Raw genomic sequence first — 13283 nt, 5'->3', positions numbered from 1 at the left:
CCCTAACGGGGTGGCTTAAAAGTATAGAAATGTGTTCTTTTCACAGTTCTGAAGGCTAGAAGTCTGAAATCAGATTGTTGGTAGGGCCATGCTCCCTTGAAGACTTCTAGGGGAGGAGCCTTTCTTGCCTCCTCCAGCTGCTGGTAGCCCCAGGTGTTCCTGGTCTGTAGATGCTACAGATCAATCTCTACCTCCATCACATGGCACTTGCCCTGTATGTCACTTCTCTTCTGTCTTATAAGGACACCAGTCATATTGGATTAGGGCCCACCCTAATGACCTCATCTTAACTTGGTTATACTTACAGAACCTACTTCCAAATAAAGTTAAATTCACAGGTACCAGGGTTAATACTTCAATCTATCTTTTGGGGGAGCACAATTCAACCCCCAACAGACACACACCCATCATGAAGTGTCTGATATCACCAGCATATTAGAAACACTGTAAGGACCTGGGCTAGGCCAGTCTTATTCCATATTCTAATTCCCAGTACTTAGCACAGTGTCTTACAGGCATTGGGCCCTCAATAATGATTTCTTAAAAGAAAGAATTTGACTTTTAGGAATATTAGGAATATTTGGCCTTTCAGATATTAAAAGATGTGTATAGTGAACACAAGAAGTCAGATTTTCTTTTATTTAAATTGACATTGAAAAATTTATAATTTAAAATGCATGCAAGTGGGGAGAACTGGACTACCCAGGAGAGGGACTGCCTCAGCCTCTTGAATGGGGACTTCAGCCAAGGGTGTGTGTTGGGTTCCCCAGGCACCTGTCCTAAAACAAGTCTTTGAGAATTTGCAGACAAGCACTCAGGTTCGAACCAAACTTATGTACCAGAATTATCAGGTTGGATGAAAAGAAAATAAGCCAATAGAACACTTAAAAATCCAAATTTAATATGTTTTCTTCATATTATTAAATATGATTGTCAATTTATCATATTCATATCATATCATATCATGCCATATTCATAATCATGGAAAGCAGAGCCTAGCACATCAAATGTCAGAGTTTACTACAGAAACTTATTTTATAAGTGACTTCTTTGGACTTATTTAGTTTTATTTTTTTTATTTTTTAGAGACAGAGTCTCACTCTGTTGCCTGGGCTAGAGTGCCATGGCATCAGCCTAGCTCACAGCAACCTCAAACTCCTGGGCTCAAGCAATACTACTGCCTCAGCTTCCCATGTAGCTGGGACTACAGGCATGTGCCACCATGCCTGACCAATTTTTTCTATATATTTTTAGTTGTCCAGCTAATTTCTTTCTATTGTTTTAGTAGAGAGGGGTCTCACTCTTGCTCAGGCTGGTATCAAACTCCTGAGCTCAAATGATCTGCCAGCCCTGGCCTCCCAGAGTGCTAGAACTACAGTCGTGAGTCACCACACCTGGTGTGAACTTTTGGACTTATTTTAAAAAATAACTAATTTCCATTAATATAGGACTAATAGCCTCCAAATTATGCTGCAGAATTCCTATAACTAAACTTTTTTTTTAAAAAAAAATTTCACCTCCTAAAAAAAGATATGTTTACTACCATTAATTTTTTAAGTCAAGAATTTTCTCTAGGAGTTGATATATTTTATCTGTAATGTCTCCACTTTCCCTACATTCACCAATGTATCACTAAAGCTAGTCAAATGCAGTCATGTGAGGCTAGGCCTAAAACACCTTTATTGCTTTTACTTTTAGTGGCCATAGTTCCAATCCAAGAGCAACAGGCTGCTGTTCTAGGTCCTCATGTACACACATACAGCGAAGGTATTTCAATTTGAATAGATGCAACACGTTGATCCAGGCATTCTTTACCTGCACTCATGCAGACATGGTAGACCATATGTACAAAATTGAGCACCAAAGCCATTATTCAGATATACACAACACCAGTTTCATGTAACAAGTGCAGCTCCACAAAGCTCAGAAAGGCTTGGTTTAATACTCTGCTGTTGCCTTCTTGAGTTTCTTAATAATTTTTGAACTATGGGCCTCATATTTTCATTTTGCACTGGGCTCTGCCAATTATGTAGCCAGTCCTAGATATGCATAAAAGTTGCTTTGACCTGATTCTCTTGACTTGTGATCTGTGTTTTCATTTGGCATTGAAGATAGAGTTGTGGGTAGTTGCCCAGCAGCAGGATGACCCTAGTTCTAGAACATTTTCAAAAGTATATGTAATTAACAGGGGACAATAAAGGAAGGAAGCACACAAAGGTGATTTTTGTTTATATGTAAGTCTATAGAGTTGAAATTATACCCTCATTGGAATATGGAAGAATCAAGCCCAGTTGGAAGATATATATATATATATCAGCATCATGAAAGAACTAGTTCATTTGAAGTGCAAATATGTATGCATGTGCCAACACGCTAAATATAAATACATTCCTCTGTAATTTTTTTTTTTTTTATCATCAAGACAATTATTTTAGCAATTCAAACAAAAAGCAAAGTAGAATCTGTTCAAGGTCTGAGCTTGGCTATTATTTATCAGAATAGGGAAAGCAAACCTCTTCTGAATTGGAAAGTTTTTCCTGCTTTTCTTTAAAAGAATGATAGGGAATAGTTGGTCTAGAAGTGCCATACAAAGTCTATCCTCTATTTATAGACAGGAATATACATTTCATTACAGAGCATGGTCCTCTGTTCAGGGGAACAGAGTATGATTTTATTTTATTTATTTTTTATTTTTTTTAGAGACAGGGTCACACTCCATTGCCCAGGCTAGACTGCAGTGGCATCATAGCTCACTGTAACCTTGACCTTCTTGGCTTAAGCAACCCTCCTACATCAGCTCCTCAGGTAACTAGTGCCACTACTGTACCCCTGGCTAACTTTTAAATTTTTTGTAGAGATGGGTCCTTGCTATGTTGCCCCGGCTGGTCTGGAACTCCTGGCCCCAGGCAATCCTCCCACCTCAGCCTCCCAAACTGCTGGGATTATAGACATGAGCTGCTACACCCAGCCTAGACTGAGATTTTAAAAGGACAAGTTGTCAAGGAAGAGGAGTTCTTTCTAGTTATCTCTAGTGAGCCAGGAGAAAGGCTCACTGGGAGGAAGCACCTTTGAGGCCATTCAGGGCTTCTAACCCTGGCTGCACATTAGAAAAATACTGATGTCTGATCTTCATCTCATGAATTAAATTACAACCTAGGAGTGGGGCTCAGGCAAGGGTACTTTTAAAAGGGGTTCCTGGTGATTCTTATTTGCAGCCAGGGTTAAAAACCACTGGGCTTTTGCATGCACAAAAAGAAAGGATTGGGCTATCTCAAAGTCATACAGGACTTTGGAAATTTAAAAATTAGATATGTATTTATAGCTGATTATACTTAAACATAGACACTGTTAACATAGTTATTCCTATGTAATGTATTAACTATAGGTAATTACAAAATATTTTATAAATAATTTAATGTTTGCTCTATAAGGGTAAACAACACTTGCAATAAATAGCAAGATATTTAAGAGATGAAGATTTTTTTTATAAGGAAGACATTTCAATTATTTTTAGGAAATCTGAAAGATGTGTCAAAGTTTGAAAGTCGTTTAAACTGAGAAATAGATAGGGCAAGTAGTGTTGTTCTTAACTTGGAAAACTTTTAAGATATCAAATATCTTCTTCCATTAAAAAAGAAAGAAAAAGAATACTCAGACCAAAATTTAAAATTAAGGCATTTGGAAACTAATTCATATTTTATTAGACTGCTTCCTTTAATAATATATATTTTAAAAAACTCCACTAAACATCTTTACAAATAAGTCCCTAAAATTGTAGTAATTTTTGAGTAGAAATTATTTTTCAACTAATTTTTGAGTTCTAGGGTAAGGGTGTCCTTGAAGATTTCACAAGTGTGTAAAGAGCTGTGGGAGGGTGGCAATTGAGGAAGAAGAGAAGTAGGGAAAAAGGGAGAGAGGAAATGTCCAGGCATGAAAGAGTCCCTTTACTTACTGCCTGCTTCTATGCTGGAGAAGGCTACACCAATTGTGCTAGATAATTCACTCTCGTGGGCAGAGTTGAGACAAAAGGTCTCATCTCTATTTTTTATATCCATGACTCTGGAACCAGACCAGCAGAGGAGGGCCAAGGCACAGAGGTTCAGATTTGCCCTTATGTGTTTGTGTGTCTCAGTTGCACATAGTAAAAGAAGCTAATTGCAAAAGACACTAAAAAGAGTAAGTAGCTTGCTTTCCTTGCTTTTAGCACGCCACTAACATCTGCAGACACTGAAGGGGTGTTTGGAAACATCATTTAAGAAATGAGATAAAGGTTATGATGATTACATATTTTTCTGTGAAAAGCTTGAAGAACATAAGGATAACCAATTTGAGAGTAAACCCAGGTGAAAGCAGATGTCACCAATCATTCTAAAGAATTTCCAGAAGCACTCAAGAATAAGGTAGTCAAAATATGAGGCACGATAAGGAAGTCATTGGTCTGTTTAAACTTAGAATACTCTCCAACATCCCTGAGACAAATGAGAAAAAAACAAACCTGCAAATAAACCTAGCACTGAATGGTACTTAAGCAAATAATCAGCAATGCCAACCTTTTTTCTTCAGTGAAGAGTTCAGCCAGGAAAAGATCTGTATTTCTGAAGTGCCAGCTTTCACCATGTCCTACGGCATTTACAACCCAAGTTCGATGACTGGCATGCTAATTTAAAGCTTTAGAACACCAACTTGTTTTTAATTCTAGCCCAAAGCACTAGGCTGAATGTTTCTCTCCTTGTTTGATGCCAAGAACAAGATGTAGGAACCAATTAAACTGCACAGTCCATCCTTTATCTCTGCAAACTTCAATCTGATCAAGAAAATACTTTTTAGCATCCTCCTCACTTTTCCCCACTGTGAGGGCGTCGCGGATATATTCGATATCTTCTTTGCTTGTTAATTGGGGCATTCCCGTCATCAGCATCATGGAGAACAGGATGATCAGTAGGTTCGTGTGATGACGAAGGGCTAAATAGGCCTTAACACAGACGTCCTGGAGGAAGGAGACGAAAATGCTGTTACTGTTGGTGCAGTAACTAAGTAGGCTGAAGACCACTGGGCTGTATTGGGGCTTGCATACCATTACCTCTCTGTGAGAAGAAACCATCACAAACAAGGTAGGTCCCTGTCTCAGATGAAAAACTTCATGAGAACATAAACTGTTTTTTATAATCTCTTAACACTTTAGTGTAGTTGCATGTATCTGGAGATTGCTCAAGCAAATCTAATTGGTACAGGTAAGCTTCATCTTATTTATTACTCTACCTTTTAAACTTAATTTCTTTCCCAAGAGACAGAGGGGTGAACATTTCTGTAATCTCTGAAGCGGAATGAGTTAGTTTTTGAACACCATGCTGGAATTAATAAACTTTACATAAGTGTTAATAATGTTTGCCAAGAGCTAATGAAATCCAAAGAAATGATGGAAATATGGTGTCTGAGATTTAGTTTTCATCTTTACTTTACACTTTGTTCTATTCTAAGAAAACAGATGAATTAGCTTTTCACTGTTTGATGCTCAAAATTGTTGAATGAACTTTGCAATTTTAATACAAATTCTGAATACTGAGTGAGGGAGGGGAGTTTTAAAAATGCTATGGTTGATGTATTCCCAAAAAGCTTTGCAGCAGGCGATACAGGTGGGTTATGTTCACTTACTAAGCAACATGTATAACTGGCCCAGAGAGGCAAGGTTCCCAGTTTTACAACATGGGAATAACTGAACCATAACACTATCACTTGATAAAGACAGCATAGTAAAGAAAATTAATGTGACTGATTACAGATATGAATATTTCAATAAAACGTTGAACAAAATGTTAAAAAAACCCACATCATAGCCAGATAGGGTTTATTCCCAAACTGTAAGATTAGTGTATCGGAAATTACTGTATTAACATCCATTTTTGACTTTTAAAAAAGTAACATGCAACTTAATGTCATTAAAATGTAACAATGTGAAGAATTATCTGACATTATCAAAATAGTTCTAAATAATAAAATACTTGAAAAAAATGAAGTATAAAATCAGAAAAGTGAAGGTAAAATTATTAGTATTAACAAATGACCTAATTGTCTTCTTGGAACACTGAAGGGAAGAAAAACTTTAATATTACTGTACATAGTTTTTAACTTTTCATAAAAAGAAATAAATACAATGCTGTAAATAGGAGCCATAGTTGGAAAGTATAATGAAAAAACAGATGCCATGATTAATGATACCTAGGTTAAACACAAAACATGCAGAATATCTTTTTAAAAACTGTAAAATGTTAGTGAATCACATAAAAGAAAACTTGAGTACATAGAGCAACGTATGTTCCTCAGTGATAAGTCTTATTAGAATGATGTAAATTATTCTCAGATTAATCTAAAAACATAATGAAATTTCAGTAAAAATTCTTACTGGACATTAAAACTCAGATATGGTTTAAGTTCATCTGGAATATAATAGTTAGGGCTGGAGAGGACATTTTGAAAAAGTATAGTAATGAAAACCAGTGCTTGCAAAACCAGATATTAAAACATTTTATAAGACTACAATATTAAAAATGGTGTGAAAAAAATCTATTCTTTTCCAAAAAAGACAAATTTTGTGAAACAGAATGGAAAGTTCGGAGACACATCTATCTAAATACATAATAAATATGATATATAATAAAGATGACTTCTCAAATTGGTGGGGAAAAGATTTATTATTTGATAAATGGGGCCAGAAAAACTGGCTCATCATTTGGGGGGAAAATTTAAATTTTTACTCCATGTGATATATTAATACTAAAATACATTCCAGATGAATTAAAGATTTAAAATAAAAAGAGCAAATATTTAAATAATCATGGAGTGTGACAGGACTATGAAGATGTTTCCAACGTGGAACCTATAAGGAAAAGACAGAGAGATTACAGAAACTTGAAATTTTGGGGGAAAAAAAGTATAAACAATATTAAAAAAGGCCGATGACAAAAGTAAACATACTTGCAATATGACAGGTCACTCCTCCATGCCTAGCTCCCTAATTGGTCTTACAAATCAGTAAGAAAAACAGAGAGAGTTAGCTAGAAATCAAGCCAAGGACATAAACAAAAATTCACACTATACAACATAAAAACAGATAATAAAGCTATAAAAAATATGCAACCTCATTAGTATTCAAATAAATATAACTTAAAATCAGATGGAAACACTCACCTACAAACTGGAATTTTCTTTTAGTCTTTTAGGGAATCTAATACTCAATGTTCCCCTTTCATAGGCTGATGGTAGATGGGAACAGGTATAACGTTACCAGTAGACAACTGGATAAACATGCATCAAAAGCTTTAAAGTCCTTGTAAGTGTTATATAATTTAATTGTGGTGGTGGTTACATGACTGATGCATTTGTCAAAATTCACAGAAATGTACACCTAAAAAGGGTGAATTTTTCTGTATTTGAAATATGCCTCAATAAACTTGAGTTTAAAAATATCTATATCCTTTTACCCAACAATTTCCATGCTTGAAATTTACCTTTGAAAAAATCAGAAAAATTTTCACCCTGATTTATCTACTAGGGTGTTCATTAGAACACTGGTTAAAATTGCAGAAACTTGAAAGCAACCTAAATGCTCTCTAATAAGGGATTGATAAAAAAGGTTTGTGAAAAGTACCTACAATTACATGTTCTGCAGCTACTAGAATAATATTGTGGAAGAATATTTAACAAGCACGTAAAAGTGTTTGTGTTAAGAAGCAGGTTTAAAAAAACCACATCCCATTTTGGTAAATTAACACAGAATATGTATATAGAAAGAAGAATATAAGTTTACAGGTCAAAATGTTTAATAGTGAATTTTCTGTTGCTTTTATATGATCTTGTCTGTGCCATTCATATGTGGCAAAGTAACCGCATGGAGGTCAGGCCTCCGTGTGTCAAGGCTGGACTGTGCATTTATGCATTGCTCTGGCCAAGTTACAAAGACCCATGGACTATTCTGGCATCTTCCAAGTGAGACAATACATGAAAAACGCGTGGCATGGAGGCAGGCACAAAGCAAGGGCTCAATCAAATGTCAGTATTCTCCCTTCCCTACTATTCACCCTGCACCTCCTCTCTGCTCACCATGAAGCAGGTGACTCCATCAGCCCTAAAGTCGGGTTGGGCTGCTACCGCCTGCGCCCAGCCATCACTTGCGCCCTGGAAGTGGCCCCAGTGCATTAGTGCTCTTGCATTCTTAATAACTCCACTTATGTCCAGAAATAATTTTTTTTTTCTCTTCCATAGGACCCACTGAGGTCTTTCTCATTTCTTGGTAATTACACAGCCTAAGTGCAGACGTCACCCCAGGCAAGAGTCTTATTAATTTGCTAACTCACACAATTTTCACAAGGGCATAGATGGGGAAGCCTTTTGCTTTTGAATTGGATTACATTCTGATTTTTAATTATTTTCTATCCCTCTATACACCAGGAGCTCCAGGCAACCCCCCTGCTGTGCAAGCCCACTGCATGGTCAAACTCTTTAATAAAATTTTCAAGGAGGGATATTAACCTTAGGCCAAGTTATTTACAACACCAATCCACTGGTGCTCAGTAAATATTTGCTAAGCATGTACGTGAGGAGTCATGGATCCCTGCAGCACCCAAAGAGAAGCGTGAACGGAAAGGAACTGTCCTACTTTTCTTGAAGGCCATCTAACCCACAGATAGGATTTCTGATGGCTCCAATTTATTCCGTTAGTTATAATTTTCACCCATGAGGGTTTCTTCTATGAGAAAGAAATTTCTTCCCCAAATTTAACTGCATGCCCCATGCTTGTCAGACACAATGTCCACATTCTGACTGGCTGCACGGACTTAGAGACCTGGTGCAGATGTGATTATCCTTTGCTGAAAGGCAGGGTGGAGCAGTGGTGGACAGCTCAGATTCACACACAGCTGTGTGAATTCAAATCTTGGCTTCATTACTGACAAGCTGTATGGCATTAGAGAAGTCTCTTAACCTTTTTGGACCTCAGTTTCCCTATATGTAGAATGAGAATAACAATAACAATACCCATTTCGTCTGGTTGTGGTGAGATTTAAGTGCTATGTAAGAGGATGGCTATTACTACTAATAAATACCACGACGAGTTGCGTTATGGAACACACACTGCTCAACGGTCCCTTTCCATCTAGACTATTGCTCCACAGTGTCTCCTTAGGCAGCAAAGGCCTGGCGGGTGAGGTAGGCTGGAGCACTAGATAAGCCTCACTCCAGCCAGCGTCAAGCAGGGCGGGGCTGTTTGGTGCTGGCCAGCGAGGTGGGTGGGGTGGAAGCACTGGGCACACCGGCCATATCTGCAGGTGCTTCTCTTCCCTTGGGGGGCACAGCTGAGCACTTGCTCCACCCACATAAGCCCCAGAAGTTTCATTTCTGCCCTCTGCACTCAGCCAGGGCGTGTGTGAGAGAGTCCATGACCATGCGGCTGCCCAGAGGCCTGTGGTTTGAGGGACTATGAGGATGTGGCTTGGGGAGCTCAGGGGAAAACACAGAACACAGAAGTTACTGGCTGTCACAACAGAATTTTCCGTTCTGCCAGGGCAGCCTGTCATTGACCCCAAACATCCTTATTCTCTCCTTCTCAGTGGCCTGTTGATGGCTTTGTAGTATTGAGTGGAGAAGAAGAGTAAAGGAAGAATCTGATTTTGGGGACTGGGTTTAATGTACTTGTTAATGAGTGTGACTGTGGTGAACATTACATTATTATTAATGTCATTAGCTAGAACACTCTCAATTAGTAGCTAATAAATAGATTGAGCCTACGTAATACATCTGCTCTTAATTTCATTGTTGATTCAAATGCCTTAATTATAGCATCTAGCACTAAAAGAAAGAATTGTTTTTACAAAGTTACCACCCCCATAAGTCTTGGGAACAAAGGAATTCATTACCATTTTAGGCCCCAAACTTTGCCTTGATTGGCTAACTGGCCCAACTATCAGTTCGCCAAATTGAAGACAAACTACTTCTATGCACAATCTACTAAGTTTTTAAACACTGATGAGCTGTGGCTGCTTTAAACTGTTTAAGGTCATATGCAATACTTTTTCTTAAAATCAAATTCCTCTATCCTCATCTAGAAATGAAGTAGAACCTCTCCTGACTTTTCCTAAATACTGATGTTGCTTCTGTCTGCTAGCCAAAGGAGACAGTGGAGAAAAAAAATTTCAGTCTAAGGCAAAGGATATTATTTTGATTTCTATAAAAATCAATGCATTGGCTAGTCAATGTCTTTAGAAGTTATTTGGCAAAATGGAGAAAGCCACTGATTAATACACCTAATAATGCAGGAAGAAGCACTTCTGGTAATTCTGAAAGAAGAGTGTGTCTGGTACTTGGCTATACTTTTTTTTTTTTTTTTTTAGTGGACTCACAGAGGCTATGCTTTTTTTTTTTTTAGTTTGAATTAGGATTCTTATCTTTAAGGACATGGAAATGGTTCTCAGACTAGCTCTGTTTACCAGGGGAAGGGCTGTGCTGCCATCTTTTCAAATATCTAGCTGGAAGCTCATTAGAAACCTAAAGGCTACAATTAAACGGTTCTACTTTAGTCAATATTCTGAACAGCTTCTATGTAGGGGTGTGTATGTGTGTGTATTTATCTTCTAGCCTTGTTTCAAAAAGGATTTAAGGATTTAAGGTGAAGTATTTGGATACACAAAAGTCAAAATAACATTAGTTAGAAGTAGAAGGAAAAGGAAAGGAAATAACAAAGGAATGATCCACAATGGGTTGGGGAAAAAAACTAATTTAAAATTATAGATCAGAAATCCTACATACAGTCATGTGCCAAATATGATGGCATGGACTGGTCCCATAAGAATATAATACTATATTTTTACTGTATCCCTTCTCTTTTAGGTATGTTTAGATACACAAATACCATTGTGTTCCGATTGCCTGCAGTATTCAGTACAGCAAAATGCAGTACAGGTTTGAAATCTAAGAGAAACAGGCTATACCATATAGCTTAGATGTGTAGTAGGGTATAGAATCTAGGTTTGTGTAAGTACACTCATCATGTTCACACAATGATGAAATTGCCTAATGACACATTTCTCAGAAAATATCCCCATCTTTAATTGATGCATAACTGTACTTGCTATGGGTAGTCTTTAAATATACCTCTAGCCAAAAGGAAACTCTAATCCATTACTCCATCCAATGTTCATAAATTTTTAAAAACTTATTTGTTTAGGAGAAGCACAGCTTTTCTAGAAACTACAATCAATAGAAATTTCACAAGAGGATCTTTACAGAGAGTACACTTTGTAACATGGTGAACAATGTCTTTGATAATATTCTTATGGTAGACAAAACAATTATCTAAAAGAAACTAAACATTAAGAGAATAATGCCAGTTTAAATGTTATTCTTGAAAAGTAACAGGGGCCCAATATGTTAGGTACTGAGTGATATTGCATGCTGAAGGATTAACACATAAATCCAATCCATGGCCATCTCTCTAGTCTTGGATTCATCTCTTTTCATATCTTTTCCAGAATAGTGATTAAATTCAACACACTTAACCAAATCCTAACACTTTGACAACCCTACACATGTCTGCATCTGAGGGAAACATCATAGCAAGATATTGGTATGATACAATTGGCTCACGAGGGACCCTTCTCTGAGAGAGTCTTCCAATGGATAATGTGGAGAGAGAGGGAAGTACTCAAAGTCTTCAAACTGGAATAGAGAAGGCTGAGCCCGACCTAGTTAGTGGGCCAGGGTGCAAATCCCAAAGGGGAATCTTTTCTCAGCTCAGTACATTATGGGTAATGTGACAGATGAACTTGTCATCTCCCACTTGACCTATAATAGGCCTTAATTACAGTAATTTGTGATTAATCAAAGGAACTCCAAATAACTGCTTTGCTTTGCTCTCTACCCCCCAATCCAGCCCATGCACTGCTTCAAGTTGGACCCAAATTTCCTTTCTTTTTTTTTTTTTTTTTTTGGATAAAGCTGTGCTTTATTACATGCATAATTACAAATCTGTGCTAAGTGAAAATGTATAAAGCAATGGCAACCTGGGTTTAAGCCACACAGAGAAAGGGCTGGATGATCCCATTAACCCTCCTGCCATTGTCAGTTCCATTGCCTTTAACATGATTGTTTCCATTTCTTACAATTTGCATAGCACTTACTTGTCAAAGTACTTTCTATTCATTGTCTCAGTTTATCCTCACAACAACCCTGTGAGGTAGGTAGGGCAATTAACACTATCCCCATTTGCAGATGGGAACACTGAGGCACAGAGCGGTTAAGATCTCAAGGCTAGTTAGTAGAAGCATAGGGAATATAAACCAGGTCTCCGAACTCCCAGTCCACATCTTCCTTTTTTAGACTATGTTGTTCCCCACCACCATGGAGCAGAATGAAGCAAGCAGTGAGCCACAGCTCTGGTTCAGGCTGTGCTTAGGAAGAGGCAAGAATTAAAGCTAAGGAAGCACAGCTAAAGGGCTGGCAACACTCAGATGTGCTCTGCACAGCTCAGCACCAAGCTTCCTGTAGAAACTCGGGCTCTATTAGCTTTGGTTGTACCTGCAAATTTCCTTTCTTGATTCAAATTCTACTGCACATGCCCACATACACCTATGTTTCATCCATACCAGGCAACCGTACTTCTTGTTCCTAAATGTTGATTGTATGTACTTTTCTAACTAAATGCCCTTGGTCATGCTGTTCTTTTCCCCTGGATGTTCCTTCCCCTCTCTGCATCTGCCTGGCAAAATGAAATTGAATTCAGCCCTTAAGACCTGGTAAAAAACACTTCCTTCTCTGAATAGCCCTTTTCTATCCTCCAGGGCAGGATTAACCGCTCCCTCTGCAAACCACTGTTGACACTCATAGCACAAAGTATTCCTTAGCACAAAGTTGTGTAAATATCTCTCTTGCTGAGCTCTGGCCCTCTGAATCTCCTGTGACCAGCACTGGGTCCGGATCTCCGTAGATAATCTGCATATGTATGATGCAATCTGCATATGTATGATATATGAATGCTTAACAGACAGGAGACAGGTTCAGTCTCAGGCACACTGCCTGAGACTGCCACAAAATCAGGACGAATCAGGGAACAATTGTTTTTTAAAGGGATTAAACTGGAAAGATATCTTGCCTTGCCAAGGGCAGCATTTGACTCTTCTCTGTGCCTGGCACAGCGCCTGAAATGTGGTAGGTATGTAGTGAGTGTGTGTTGAATTAGTGTCCTATTTTGTATATGGTGAGCAGGGCCTGGTGACTACAGCAGGATGGAGTGGGAG

The 13283-nt window shown here is 38.0% G+C and overlaps 1 protein-coding gene across 4 annotated transcripts in view; it reads right to left on the bottom strand.

The window, feature by feature from the left end:
- Positions 1 to 878: 878 nt before the first annotated feature.
- The window catches only part of PIK3CG (phosphatidylinositol-4,5-bisphosphate 3-kinase catalytic subunit gamma), a 36170-nt gene continuing 23765 nt past the window's right edge, over positions 879 to 13283 (bottom strand). For 3 of the 4 annotated variants that reach the window (XM_012746385.3, XM_012746375.3, XM_012746366.3), the window contains exon 11: positions 879 to 4987. In XM_012746385.3, the coding sequence (XP_012601839.2) occupies positions 4709 to 4987 (279 nt within the window). In that variant the 3' untranslated portion in view covers positions 879 to 4708. The remainder of the gene's footprint in view (positions 4988 to 13283) is intronic. The other variant, XR_001149387.3, reaches the window with a different exon arrangement.

The sequence above is a fragment of the Microcebus murinus genome, chromosome 9 (genome assembly GCF_040939455.1).
Source record: "Microcebus murinus isolate Inina chromosome 9, M.murinus_Inina_mat1.0, whole genome shotgun sequence".
NCBI lineage: Eukaryota > Metazoa > Chordata > Mammalia > Primates > Cheirogaleidae > Microcebus > Microcebus murinus.
This window is presented reverse-complemented; position numbering and strand designations above follow the sequence as displayed.